General features: G+C 40.2%; 2 protein-coding genes across 3 annotated transcripts; both read left to right on the forward strand.

The window, feature by feature from the left end:
• parp3 (poly (ADP-ribose) polymerase family, member 3) lies at positions 1–4,863 on the forward strand. Of its 2 annotated transcripts, none has more exons than XM_079266194.1 (11): positions 1–140; positions 412–614; positions 742–867; positions 1,091–1,270; positions 1,444–1,582; positions 2,389–2,612; positions 2,723–2,878; positions 2,975–3,061; positions 3,143–3,320; positions 3,435–3,578; positions 3,897–4,863. In XM_079266194.1, exons 2-11 carry the CDS (start codon positions 429–431, stop codon positions 4,064–4,066), a joined length of 1,590 nt encoding a protein of 529 aa, XP_079122320.1. In that variant the 5' UTR covers positions 1–140; positions 412–428; the 3' UTR covers positions 4,067–4,863. The 2 variants fall into 2 exon arrangements, with proteins under 2 accessions (XP_079122320.1, XP_079122319.1); XM_079266193.1 differs by having other exon boundaries at positions 32–140; positions 371–614.
• Positions 4,864–6,134: 1,271 nt separating this feature from the next.
• Positions 6,135–9,000, forward strand: gpr61l (G protein-coupled receptor 61-like). Its single transcript, XM_079297122.1, has 2 exons — positions 6,135–6,255; positions 7,177–9,000. Exon 2 carries the CDS (start codon positions 7,224–7,226, stop codon positions 8,520–8,522), a length of 1,299 nt encoding a protein of 432 aa, XP_079153248.1. The 5' UTR covers positions 6,135–6,255; positions 7,177–7,223; the 3' UTR covers positions 8,523–9,000.
• Positions 9,001–11,310: the final 2,310 nt, after the last annotated feature.

Raw genomic sequence — 11,310 nt, forward strand, 5'->3', positions numbered from 1 at the left:
GTAAACTTCCCGAGAATCTGAGTCGGACAGTTTAGCCCCGTGTCATCCCGGTGACAGCTTTAGCAGCGAGGAGACGGTGTTTGTGTTTTCCGTCTACTTTGCTCCCTCCCAGCCCGGCTGATACTATTACAAGTTAAAAGGTGAGTTACAGCTTAGATTCAGGTCGTGTTCATGATAAACTGGGGAGTCACTATATCGTTTCCTTGGTCCAAATCAAAGCAACATTGTTGTGAATTGCTAATACTTGTGGCAGTAAATAGTGACAACTTGGTAATTACCCAGTAAGTACATGCACGGAGAGATCATTTGTGTTTGAGTAACAGCCAGAGACGGGTCGCTGCTAATTGGCGGCATGTCTGAACTTGTCCAGGCATCATGCCCAGATGACCAACATGGCAAGTTTCTCTGCAGGGGTTTCTGCCAGGATCATGCCACCAAAGAGACGAGCTGCTTCTGCTGCCAAGGCAGGTGGCAAGAAGGTGAAACAGGAGCCCGAGACACCAAAGCCCAAGGATGCATTCACCTCTGCAAAAGAGGCCCTTCTGGCCGCAGGGCCAGAGCTAAAAGGCAAGAGGAAGGTGGATGAGTACTGCTCACTGACCAGCTCCGTAGAGGTAAGACAAATGCTGTATAACATTGGCATATATACTCAATTACATGAGGACAAATCGCAGAATGTTATGCAATCATATTTAAGGAGAAAAATGCAATTTGAAAACTGTTCTGTATTGTTTTCCCCAGGTACATGAGGACTATGACTGCATGCTCAATCAGACCAACATTGGACAGAACAATAATAAGTTTTATGTCGCTCAAGTTGTTAAAGAAAACAACAGTTATTATACATGGAACAGATGGGGTAGAGTGGTAAGTTTGTCCTGGAACACATTCCTTTCTAAAATACCTGCAGTACTTAATTCTGTTCATTGCTTATACCTATTTACTAGATTTGAAATATGAGCAACTACTGTATTTGTACACTGGGATGAAAACATCTATTTGAGTCCGAGCTGGATCCTTGTTCAGCTCTTGTAAGTGTGTTTCATTCTGGTAAATGCAGCAGATTGCCTTGTCTCCAATCTAAATTCAGGGGGAAGTGGGACAATCTAAACTTAACGAGTTTAATGAGCCTGAGAAGGCTGTCAAGGACTTTGAGAAAAAGTTCAAGGACAAGACCAAGAACAACTGGAGCGATCGGTCAAATTTTGTGTCTTACCCTGGGAAGTACACCCTCATCGAGGTGGATGGAGAGCAGGATGCTGAGGTCAAGGTAACGCACATGTACATCTCACAGGAACAAAGAGCATTGAATATGAAACCTAGAAGTATCATCTCATAGACTTGGTTATCACCGTCCATGACGGACTTCATCAGAGAAAATGGTTTTATATTCGGCATCGGCTCTAACGAAATCTCACTGGCTGTACTTTATTGATATTCTAGGTGGAGACCGTCGATGGAAAGACTGTTAAAGTCGCTACCAATGTAGAAGCCTGCACCCTGAACGACTCTACCAAGAAGCTCATCAAACTCATTTTCAGCAATGACATGTTTAAGGAGGCGATGGAATTTATGAACCTAGGTGGGTGAGCCTCAGTTTACCAGCCGTTAAAGACAAACAGGATTGTGCAGTCTGCAAAAGGGCACTGGGTCAGAATGCCTGTTGCACTGAATGGGATTAGAGCTGCAAAGATGAATCGATCAGTTGTTTACGATTAAATCAACCGGCAATTATTTTGATAATCGATTTACGTATGTAAGAGAAAGAAGTCGAGATTCTCTGATTCCAGCTCCTTAAATGAGGACATTTTTGGTTTCTTTACTCCTCTTTGACAGCAAACTGAAAATATTTGAATTGTGGACAAAACAAAACACTAGAGGACGTCATGCTGGGCTTTGGGAAACACTGATCAACATATTTCCCTGTTTCTGACATTTTATAGACCAAACAACTAATCGGTTACTTGAGAAAATCATCTGCTGATTAATTGACTATGAAAATAATCATTAGTTGCAACTCTAAACGGGGTGCTAATTCCAAAATCTCTTTGCTTTTTGTAGTTGAAGCTTGATTTCAGTGCTCCTTAGAAATGTAGGAATGTTGGAGATCAAAGAGTGCAGAATGTGACATGTCAATGATTGATCATTGCCACAAACAGGGCGAAGTCTGCATTTACTCAATGCATAACCTTATCTCAGCATTTTGAACAGAATAGCTGGTCCATGTCTTCAGCTTTGCTAACAAGATCATTGTTTTTGACAAACAATTTCTCATGTTTTTAAGCAATTAAAGTACCAATATTGAGATAGGAAAAATACAAAAATAAGAAAAACATAATAACTAGTCTGATTCGTGTTATTTTGCGTGTTTTTGTGGATGTTACACAGATATCAAGAAGATGCCTCTGGGTAAACTCAGTAAAATCCAGATTGCAAAGGGCTTTGATGTGTTGGAGGAGATCGAGGCTGCAATGAACAAAAAAAGCGGAAACAAACGTCTGGAAGAACTTTCCTCAAAGTTCTTCACCACAATCCCACACAACTTTGGCCGGACCAGACCGCCAACAATCGACGACAAAGAGGTTGTGGAGAGGAAGAAAGAGATGCTTATGGTAAGATAATAATAATTTATGTTTTTTTTAGATAATATGTGGGAATGAGCGGTCTTTCTATGCTGTTCTCTCAGCCATAGAGTCACTCTGCTTTTACACGCTCTGTAAAGGTGCTGGCTGACATCGAGCTTGCCCAGACTCTGAAGTCAGAGACTGAAAAGGCTCAGGAGGAGATGATAGAGACAGTTCCTCACCCTCTAGACCAGGACTACAATTCTCTCAAATGCAGCCTCAAACTAATGGACAAGGATTCAGAAACATTCAAGGTACTGTGTCAAAAGTAATAATATACAAAGCACTCAGATCATCTTCTATTCATGTTGTCCTCCTGTTCACCAATACTCTATTTTTCTCATTCACAGATCATAGAAAAATACCTGAAAGCGACTTCATGTAGCTATCGTAAACCAAAAATTGTCAATGTTTGGGACGTTGATCGAGGGACAGAGGTAGGAACTGGAGTCAATCTTGTTCAGTGTGATACAGGAGACCGAAGTCCTGTGACCTAACGCATACTTTGCACATTGCAGGGAGAACGGTTTAGCCAGAACGATGGTCTGGAGAACCGCCGTCTGCTGTGGCATGGCACAAACATAGCGGTGGTGGCTGCTATCCTGAAGAGCGGTCTGAGGATAATGCCACATTCAGGAGGCCGTGTTGGTAGCGGTATCTATTTTGCATCTGAAAACAGCAAGTCTGCAGGTTACGGTGAGGACGTATGAAAAGAAATGGAATGAAGAGGAAAATAGTAATGGCATTGATTGCAATTACAGCCATAAGATGATGTTTAAAATGTCCCATTTTTCTGCCATGTATTTTAAGTGCGCACCTCTAAAAACACTGGAGTGATGTTTTTGAGCGAAGTAGCCCTCGGCAAAGAACACACCATCACTAAAGACAACTGCTCCTTGAAAAAGGCTCCTGCAGGCTATGATAGTGTGGTGGCACGAGGATCAGTGGAGCCAGGTACAATATTTCTTCAGTTTTACTTTTACAAAACAATTTATATATCTCACTCTCAAGTTCACTGACGATATATTGAGTGAGCCACATGTCAAAAAGCTGTTTCTGCAAAGGTTAAGTTGTATTTTTAATTTGCATAACAGTAACTCAATTAACTTGCAAAAAGAAACCGTTAAGGTTCAAGATCATGTCATTCCAAAACAAATCTACTTTGCTCATTTTGTTGCTAGTTTCCCCAATATTGCTAAAAAAAAGTACTTGATTTGAATTTGTTAAATTATATCATGTGACAGCTTTGATCCTTAAATCCTGTGTTTTCAGATCCATCCCAGGACGTCTACATCACCCTTGAGGGCAAGAAGATTGCTGTGCCTCAGGGTAAGCCCTTAGATCAGCCCCAGTTCTCAGGCAGCCACTTCAGCAACAGCGAATATCTCATCTACAAAGAGAGCCAGTGTCGCCTTCGCTACCTGCTGGAGCTCAACATGTAGTAAGTCAACTCAAGGAAAGACGCAACGTTCCTCATTCCCTCTATATAAGGTGCTTCTAAAAGGCTTGGCTGTGCTGTTTCATATATATATTTAATATGATCATTTTATTTAGAATTACAGTTATTGTGCATCTGTCCCTACCATGATTCATCAATGACTTTTCTGTGCCTTATATTTTGCACACTGTAAAACTTGCCTGAGCACGATAGACCGCACTTCCATTATAACTGCTGACTCAATGTATGTATTTTTTCTTTAAATGTCTAAAATGCCTCTCGATATTTGCACAGTTTTGTTTTCAAATGACACTCAGTTCTAGTCTGAGTAGCTTACGTTTTTCATACTGCATTATTTCATCCAAGTGGTAACGCTTCTATAGATCTGTCCCTCAGAGAGAAGATATCTTTGACATGTAGGAAGGCTTTACCGCATGTCATTGCAGTTAAAGACATTTTGACTAATGTTGTATAGTGGACTAAAAGTAAAAGGATACTCTATGCATAGATATGTTTACAGTTAGAAGTTTAAAGTGCTATTTGTTGCTAATATTCAACCACTGATACAAATCGAATGTGTACGGAAAGTGCTTCTGCTATGCAAAGTAATGTAACATGTACGTCATGAAAAGCTTGGTCAATCTTGCCCGGAGGGTCTTATGTGTCTTATATGCTATGAATGCCACCATATGGTGTCAGTAATGAGCAACTCGCTTTGGAATGTAATTGCCTCGACAGTTTTGCACTCAGACATTATTTGAACCAACAATTAATAAATAAACTTTATATTCCACTTCAACTTGTTACAATGTTTTTGCTTTTGGATGTTTAGCTTAAAGACTTCAATCTTTTGTATACTTGCTACTTTAGGAGCCTAGTATTACACGTTGTATTGCATATTGCATATTTGCAAGTAAATCAATAAAGAAGGTTGTGGTTGTGTGTGAAACATTTAAATAAGATCGTCTTAAACTTTCTACAGGCTAATAAGGTCAACATTCATTTTCTTTTGTCACTCAGGAAAAACATTTCCAGGACATCATGGCTGCCAAATAAAAACATAATTATAGTGCAGTAACAGACATAAAGTGCATAACACAGGCAAGAGCAACAACACAGCCCCTTACTTCACATCCTTCTTATGTCCTGAGTATAGGAGGTTCACTGATGGAGGCATACAATATTTTTTGCATCAGGCATAATCAACTGTATTCAATTGAAACCCTTTAGCGGGATGGGTGCAGTTAGTAAGAAATAAAGAGACAGAAAGACAAAATAACAGAAACAAACTCTCTTGGCTTTATATGTTGAAAGCCTCTTTTAAAATTGTATTCTGTCTTAAAAAAGTATGAAAAAGTCATAGCAGTGCGTCATACATTTGTTTTATTGAAAAGTCATAATAGTCATAGTATAGTAGGCCTTCGTTATACAAAATCATACTGTAGTGCTTTGTAAAATGGCACGAAAAAGCCTTAGTATATTGTTTCATAAAAAGTCAGAATATAGTATCTCAAAAGATGTCATAATTTTCTTTAAAATATAGTATAGTGTTTCAAAAGGGAGTAATTAAAGATGCATAGTATAACCCTTATTTACTGTCAGTGGAGCAGTTTGATTCTCTCTGATATAAATAATACTACTTATGCAAAGAGACAGCTGGCTGCATCAGGGTAAATATGAGTCTCGCCCTTAACCTGGTAGACATTAGGACCCAGGGAGGATTGGGCTCTGGGAAGGGGGACAGTAGAGTGTGTGTCTATTTGAAAGCAAAAAAAAAGAAAAGAAAAACACAATCACACACAATACAATGTGTGACAGTCACTGCCATACACAGCACAGGACAGGAATGAGAGTGTTACTGGAGGATGGGGTGAAGAGAGCGAGGAAGCATCATTTATCATGAAAGGTCCTCATGGAATCAATATTTCTTTAACTGGATGTATACCTCTGGACCTCTGTAGCCTCTCTACAGAATAACTGAACCTCAGACACCGAGTTCTCTGGATCTGATTATTTAGATTTACAGTTGGAGGACTGACTATTTTACTTTTTGGAGAAAAATTAAATAATTGAAGCTGGTTCAGGCCTACTCCATCTAAACATATGTGGGATCTCAATTGGCGCTTTGTAAATTCAAACACCTGGTTAACCTGTTTCGGTCTGAACTGACACACAAACAGAGTAGATCATGGGGTAAGTACATTCATGCATTATCAGTCGACAATTTTATTTTCAATCAATTTTGTACCACACGATGAGTTATGCCGGTATTGATATCAGCACACTGTTGCACACTCTGGATAGAATACATGTCTGATATTATTATTATTTTTTACTTTTTTGGAGAAAGCAAACTTTATTGATTTAACTTTATCTGTGACAGAGTAAAATGGCATAAATATTTGTCTTGAAACTGCATAAATGATGTACTCAGAGCTTTGAAAGATGGCCTTTAGCCACCTAAATCTTTAATTGCCTATAAATTGGCAGTGTTTGGCACTCAGAAAGGACAGACTTGTATCTCTCCTATATTAATGGATTTACAACATCACTTTTTTCCCCATACATCCAACAAAAACCCATGCACATTGGTTATAGTTTACTCATAAAATAATTCCTTAGGTTGTATATCACATCGGTTTGCAACTGCTTTTTCATTGAGCGAGTGTCTAAAAGGAGAATTCACAGGTGTCATGTCAAACAAATATATTTGACAGCAGTTGGACCTAAAACAACTGCCAGTGAACAGCTCCGACTACTGAGGCGTGCCATTGCTTATTGTCATCAAAACTCTTATCTTCAACATCAGTGTAGAGTGGCCCTCAAGGTGGCAAATACTGATTTCACGTAAACAAGGCTAGTCATCACTGTATTTCCTGTAAACGGTTTTCTAATTTACCCACAAGTGTAACTGTTTACACTTAAAACATGCCAGCAACACATTTACAATTCGAAATCAGCAGTCAGGTGAAATTTAATTGCAATTTGCTTTTTAATTCACATTTAAATTTTTCAGTCACGTATGTATATATTATAAGGACATTGCTTTTCTTGTGGATAGTGAAACGCAATTAAAATATTTTCAAACAACTGTTTTCTGTCTCCTTAACACAGGACATTTAAAGACATCTGAAATACAAATGGAGGATTTTGAATGAATAATGGCAGATAAGACTGGTCCCATGATAGCCTCTGTGCAGGTTCACTCACCAACGACCGGTAATCTCACCACGTCCCTATGGGAGACCATTCCTACAGTTCCTGCCGGTGTGAGCGTCGTCACAAGCTCCCAGTCTCAGATCAAAGACCTTTTTGGGTTGTTCTGCATGGTGACCCTTAACCTCATTGCTTTGTTGGCCAACACTGGTGTGATGGTGGCCATTGCCCGTGCTCCTCACCTGAAGAGGTTCGCTTTCGTGTGCCACCTTTGTGCAGTGGACCTGCTGTGTGCCATCCTCCTCATGCCTTTGGGTATCATATCCAGCTCAGCGTTTTTTGGCACTGTGGTGTTTACTGTTCTGGAGTGTCAGGTTTACATTTTTCTCAACGTTTTCCTCATCTGTCTCTCCATTCTAACGATCACAGCCATCAGTGTGGAGCGTTACTTCTACATCGTACACCCCATGCGCTATGAAGTCAAGATGACCATCAACCTCGCCATTGGTGTCATGCTTTTAATATGGGTCAAGTCAGTCCTCTTAGCTTTGATCACGCTGTTTGGATGGCCAGCTTATGGACATCAGAGCTCTATTGCTGCAGCTCACTGCTCTCTTCATGCGAGCCACAGTCGTCTAAGAAGTGTATTCGCTGTGTTCTTCGGTGTGGTTTGTTTCCTGGTTCCTGCAGTGGTTATCTTTGCTGTTTACTGTTCCGTGTACAAGGTAGCTCGTTCTGCAGCCCTGCAGCAAGTCCCTACTGTGCCAACGTGGGCAAATGAAAGCCTTGCTAAGAACCGCTCAGACTCTATCAACAGCCAGACCACCATGATCACTACCACCCGTACTCTGCCCCAAAGACTATCTCCAGAAAGGGCCTTCAGTGGAGGAAAGGCTGCCCTTACTTTGGTATTCATTGTGGGTCAGTTCTTCGTTTGTTGGTTGCCCTACTTCATCTTCCACCTGCAAATGTCCCTGACTGGCTCCATGCACAGCCCCGGAGATTTAGAGGAGGCAGTCACCTGGCTGGCCTACTCCTCCTTTGCAGTCAACCCGTTCTTCTACGGCCTTTTGAACAGGCAGATCAGAGAAGAACTGGTAAAGTTTCGGCGCTGCTGCTTGACCCAACCGGCGGAGTTTGGGACATCCAGCCATGAGGGCTCCCTTCAGGAGAACTTCCTCCAGTTCATCCAGAGAAACACCAGCACAGCTGAAACCACATCCAGCACTGCCAACTCCCGTCCCAGAAACACTCTGGATCCGGGCATAAAGATCCCTGGACAAATACCTGAGGAGCACGCTTAGACACGGACCAACATGAGTTATGGACCACAGTGCTAAAATGTAGACCGTGTCAGTTATTTTCGTAAGCGGGTCATTTCTTCCTAACGAATAGGTTCACATCACAATATATCTTAAAACAATACTGACATGCCCATGTGTACATTGAAATGATTATTGGTCACGTAAATCATTTCTCCGACTGGCCACAAAGAGATTCCTTCTTTTAGTGTGATGGAGGACACAATCTTTGTTCTTTGCAAAAATCCAGACTTGATTTGAATAACTCAGTCAGCTGAAACCTCTTTCTTTCTTTTTTTGTTATTGTTGCATGAAACATGAACTGCAGATTTTGTCTGCCACCATTTACATCACAACTGCTTTAAGGGATCTCTCAGTTGCCAATGAGGACAATTGGAACAATTGCAGCAACCAATAATTTGTTCAATCCGTATACGGACATATCTGTATTGTTTTAATTAAGATGGACTTGAGCAAAATGTGACCCTATACTTTGAATACTGTACATCTTGCCTATTATTATGCGTCACGGTACTATGTTTGTACTGTAACAAGAAATATTGAAATTGAAATCGTGATAAATGTCCCCCTGTGCATGTTTTCCATTCGTATTACAATTGACCTGATTTTAATGTTCATAGAAAATGCGAGTTTATAAATGTGAAACGGTCATGATGGATATTTTTAATGTTTAACTGTATGTAATTAGGAGCAATTTGCATTCCATACAAACATGAGTTGCTTCCACTGTGTTTTGCATGTAAATAACTCTGTATATTCAAACGGGGTCTGAGTCTGTTGAATTCAGTCAAGCACTGGAGGTAAATGTAGCCCTGCAGTGGAATAACTAACACGGTGGCCTGTGCTGTGTGACAAGCTCTCATGAAGCTGACGGACAATAACTCAGAGTTCCCGTGTGCAACAGATATGCTAAAAGACAGTGAATGTCATCTGCCGCTGTCGTCATGGAAATGGAGTGAGCCTGTGACTCACATAGCAACAAGCACCTTTACACTGGATGTGCTTTAACTTTAACATCTGATTGATTGGTCTACTAATGCTGTCTTGTGCCTGCTTGTCACACGCAGACTGAGTATGCGATGTCTATATGTTGAGAAGGGCGGATTAACATGTGAATAGAGGGTGAGGTACGAATATGGAGTGCTATAAGAGTGGTATGGATACGGTGAGGCAGACACAGTGAATTTACAATGGAAATCACTACTGGACATTGATAATGCTCAGAGAGTGGTAACAAAGTGCTGCTTTATGGCCTTTGGTGTTTGCATTAGTCTTTCACAAACAGCGGTCATGGCAAATAAAGAATAAGGTGGTCAAAGCAAATAACTGCAAACACCATTTTGCTGCTTGGCTGTAACTAACTGGAGTGTACACCGCTCTTACAGAACCGCGGTTGTGTACTTAATACTTTGCGGTGAGTCCTGCTCTCGCTCTCTCACCAGGATATGTGTACATATTGTTTCTCTCTTTGTCTCCTCTCATTTAATTTTCTCCCCATGAATGTCTAGCCATTAAACAATGAGACCAGCAGGCAGATTTGACATTATTCATCCAGAATTCAGGACTTCAGGACAGCTGCTGACATGATGTACATAACATCTACAATGTGCACGCTGAGGTTTGAATGTCCATGCAGTGAAAGAAACAGGGTTGGGACTAAACATCAACTGGATCTAGATAAAGCATTTGTAAAAACCAAACATCAATGAATACAAATTAGGACACAGTCTAGACAATCATCTTGTTGTGAATTATCTGAATGACTTTTCAATCACAATCCATCACATTGCTATTCACAATATACAGAAATCTAATTCCAGACTATATCGAGGGCTCTTCATTACCACGGTTTCCACACAGCATTAATGAACAACTAATCAGACTCTACCGCTGCAATACTGCTGCGAATGGTAACACAAGCACTTTGGCTCTCTGCATTTGGAAGCAGAGAGCACTGAGAGAAAATGAACTATTTGGGCACATGCCAGTGAAAAACAAATGCTGATTTATTTCTTATATTTTCTAAAAAGACCAACCATGGCCAACAGAGTGCGCTATATACCAGTGAATTCTCCTCCTTCGTCTTTGTTTGAATATTTCTGATCAGAGTTCTAGATGTTTCAACAAACAGTGAGATTCTTTGCACATTTCATCCTCTTCGTGAAAAATACTGTCCAGTTTTCTTTTACATTTAAAAAAGAGATATATTTTACATATTTGTTTTAATTTTTTTACGATAATTTTCTATATTAAATATTTACGGTTGTAGAATTTGGCAGTGCTTGATTTTTTTTAATTTTCTCTTCCTATAATATGTTTATTGTCATGCACCAAATATCATGGCAAATTCCTTGTATTGAGGAAATCTACATTAGAATAAACCTGATTCTCAATCCATATTCTTGAGACATATGAAATGTGCAGTGTGTATGATCACTTTCAATTTTCTTGGTGTGAGGAAGAGGTCAGACTTGCCTTGGCAACGAGATAGGGCAGATGTGAAAATAAACCATTTTCCTTTTGATTTTGTGGCTGCTTACTGAGGGACAGCGTTGTGAAAGAAATACTCCTGGTGTCATAAAACATGAAGTAATTTGAAGACATAACATGCGTGCGTTGAAAAACCAACCAAACATACAATGCTCACAAGTGACGAAAGCACTAGGCAGCACATGGAACTACAAGGCAAGGAATCTCTGTCTGTTTATATGTATGTATGTCCTTTGCATATCTGGAAAACCGATCAGATCTGATCTACTTTACACTTGGC

This window comes from Melanostigma gelatinosum (assembly GCF_949748355.1).
Source record: "Melanostigma gelatinosum genome assembly, chromosome: 3".
Classification (NCBI taxonomy): domain Eukaryota; kingdom Metazoa; phylum Chordata; class Actinopteri; order Perciformes; family Zoarcidae; genus Melanostigma; species Melanostigma gelatinosum.

What these genes read in the sequence shown, in the direction of transcription:
- parp3 (XM_079266193.1), top strand. Translation starts at nt 384, where the DNA reads ATGACCAACATGGCAAGTTTCTCTGCAGGGGTTTCTGCCAGGATCATG. An exon ending in GATGGAATTTATGAACCTAG is followed by an intron (nt 1,583 to 2,388) that starts GTGGGTGAGCCT and finishes GATGTTACACAG; the next exon opens with ATATCAAGAAGATGCCTCTG. An exon ending in ACGTTGATCGAGGGACAGAG is followed by an intron (nt 3,062 to 3,142) that starts GTAGGAACTGGA and finishes TGCACATTGCAG; the next exon opens with GGAGAACGGTTTAGCCAGAA.
- gpr61l (XM_079297122.1), top strand. Translation starts at nt 7,224, where the DNA reads ATGGCAGATAAGACTGGTCCCATGATAGCCTCTGTGCAGGTTCACTCA.